Genomic DNA, 833 nt, shown 5'->3' with positions numbered 1-833 from the left:
CTGCAGCTTTTTTTCAGGGGATAGTTTGAGTCTTGTCTAAAATCAAACATCAATATTCGTATTATTTATTGCTCCGTGCACATTTAACCTCGACACTCCCACCGACACAAAAATTAAGACCTGTCCTTTCAGAATAAGAGCTAGCTTTTCACAACAAGAGTCTTGTTGGCGTATTTGGTCAGTACAAACTGTGGACGGGGAGGATGGACGTGTTTTTGGTTTTCTCCAGCAGTTTCTCTCTCAGCGTTTGTTTCTGGACTTTGTGCCAGACGTATCGCGGGTTCTCCACGGGCGGCGGCAGTCCCGTCGCCGTCCACTTCACCTTCTCTCCGTCCTCGTTGCGTTGGACGTGGTCGGGCACAAGCGCCACCAGCGTGTTGAAGCACACGCCGTCCGTCTTCCCGTGCTGCCGGCCGTTGTGCTGCAGGCTGAAGATGCCTAGCGTGTTGACGTCTTGGTCGTAGTACGCTGACGGCATGGCTTCCTGCACGACCATGTTGGCCGCCCACGTCACTGCGTGGGTCTTCGCCGCCGCCGCCGTGGGGAGGTGAGGCACCGGGGCTGCGGAGGGAGGAGGGTCAGTTAGCTGCAGACGATAAAACTCTTTCCTCTTTCTTTACGCCTCCTTTGCATTTTTGCACTGAACCAAAGGACAGCAGCATCGTGTGTCTCCAGTGAGTGTGATTTTAGAGAGCATGCCGGCGTCGCAGAAACTAAAGAGGTTTAACACGACAGCATCGGCCTCGAGTGTGACACGTAACATACGTGTCAGTAAAATTTCTATCAAATTATTTTTGTTGAAAATTCTTTGGTGATTTTTTTTTTTCTTTACA

General features: G+C 50.8%; 1 protein-coding gene across 1 annotated transcript; it reads right to left on the bottom strand.

Annotated features, from left to right (window-relative positions):
- Positions 1-6: 6 nt before the first annotated feature.
- Positions 7-561, bottom strand: nudt18 (nudix (nucleoside diphosphate linked moiety X)-type motif 18; the record flags this gene model as incomplete). The annotated part of the gene is made up of 1 exon (XM_042483168.1): positions 7-561. A coding segment is annotated over one exon (383 nt), but the record flags the coding sequence as incomplete, so codon positions are not given.
- Between the last annotated feature and the right edge of the window lie 272 nt (positions 562-833).

Source organism: Plectropomus leopardus, unplaced genomic scaffold (genome assembly GCF_008729295.1).
Source record: "Plectropomus leopardus isolate mb unplaced genomic scaffold, YSFRI_Pleo_2.0 unplaced_scaffold85639, whole genome shotgun sequence".
Taxonomy (NCBI): domain Eukaryota; kingdom Metazoa; phylum Chordata; class Actinopteri; order Perciformes; family Serranidae; genus Plectropomus; species Plectropomus leopardus.
The sequence above is the reverse complement of the archived record's forward strand: the minus strand, read 5'-3'. Positions and strand labels throughout refer to the sequence as shown.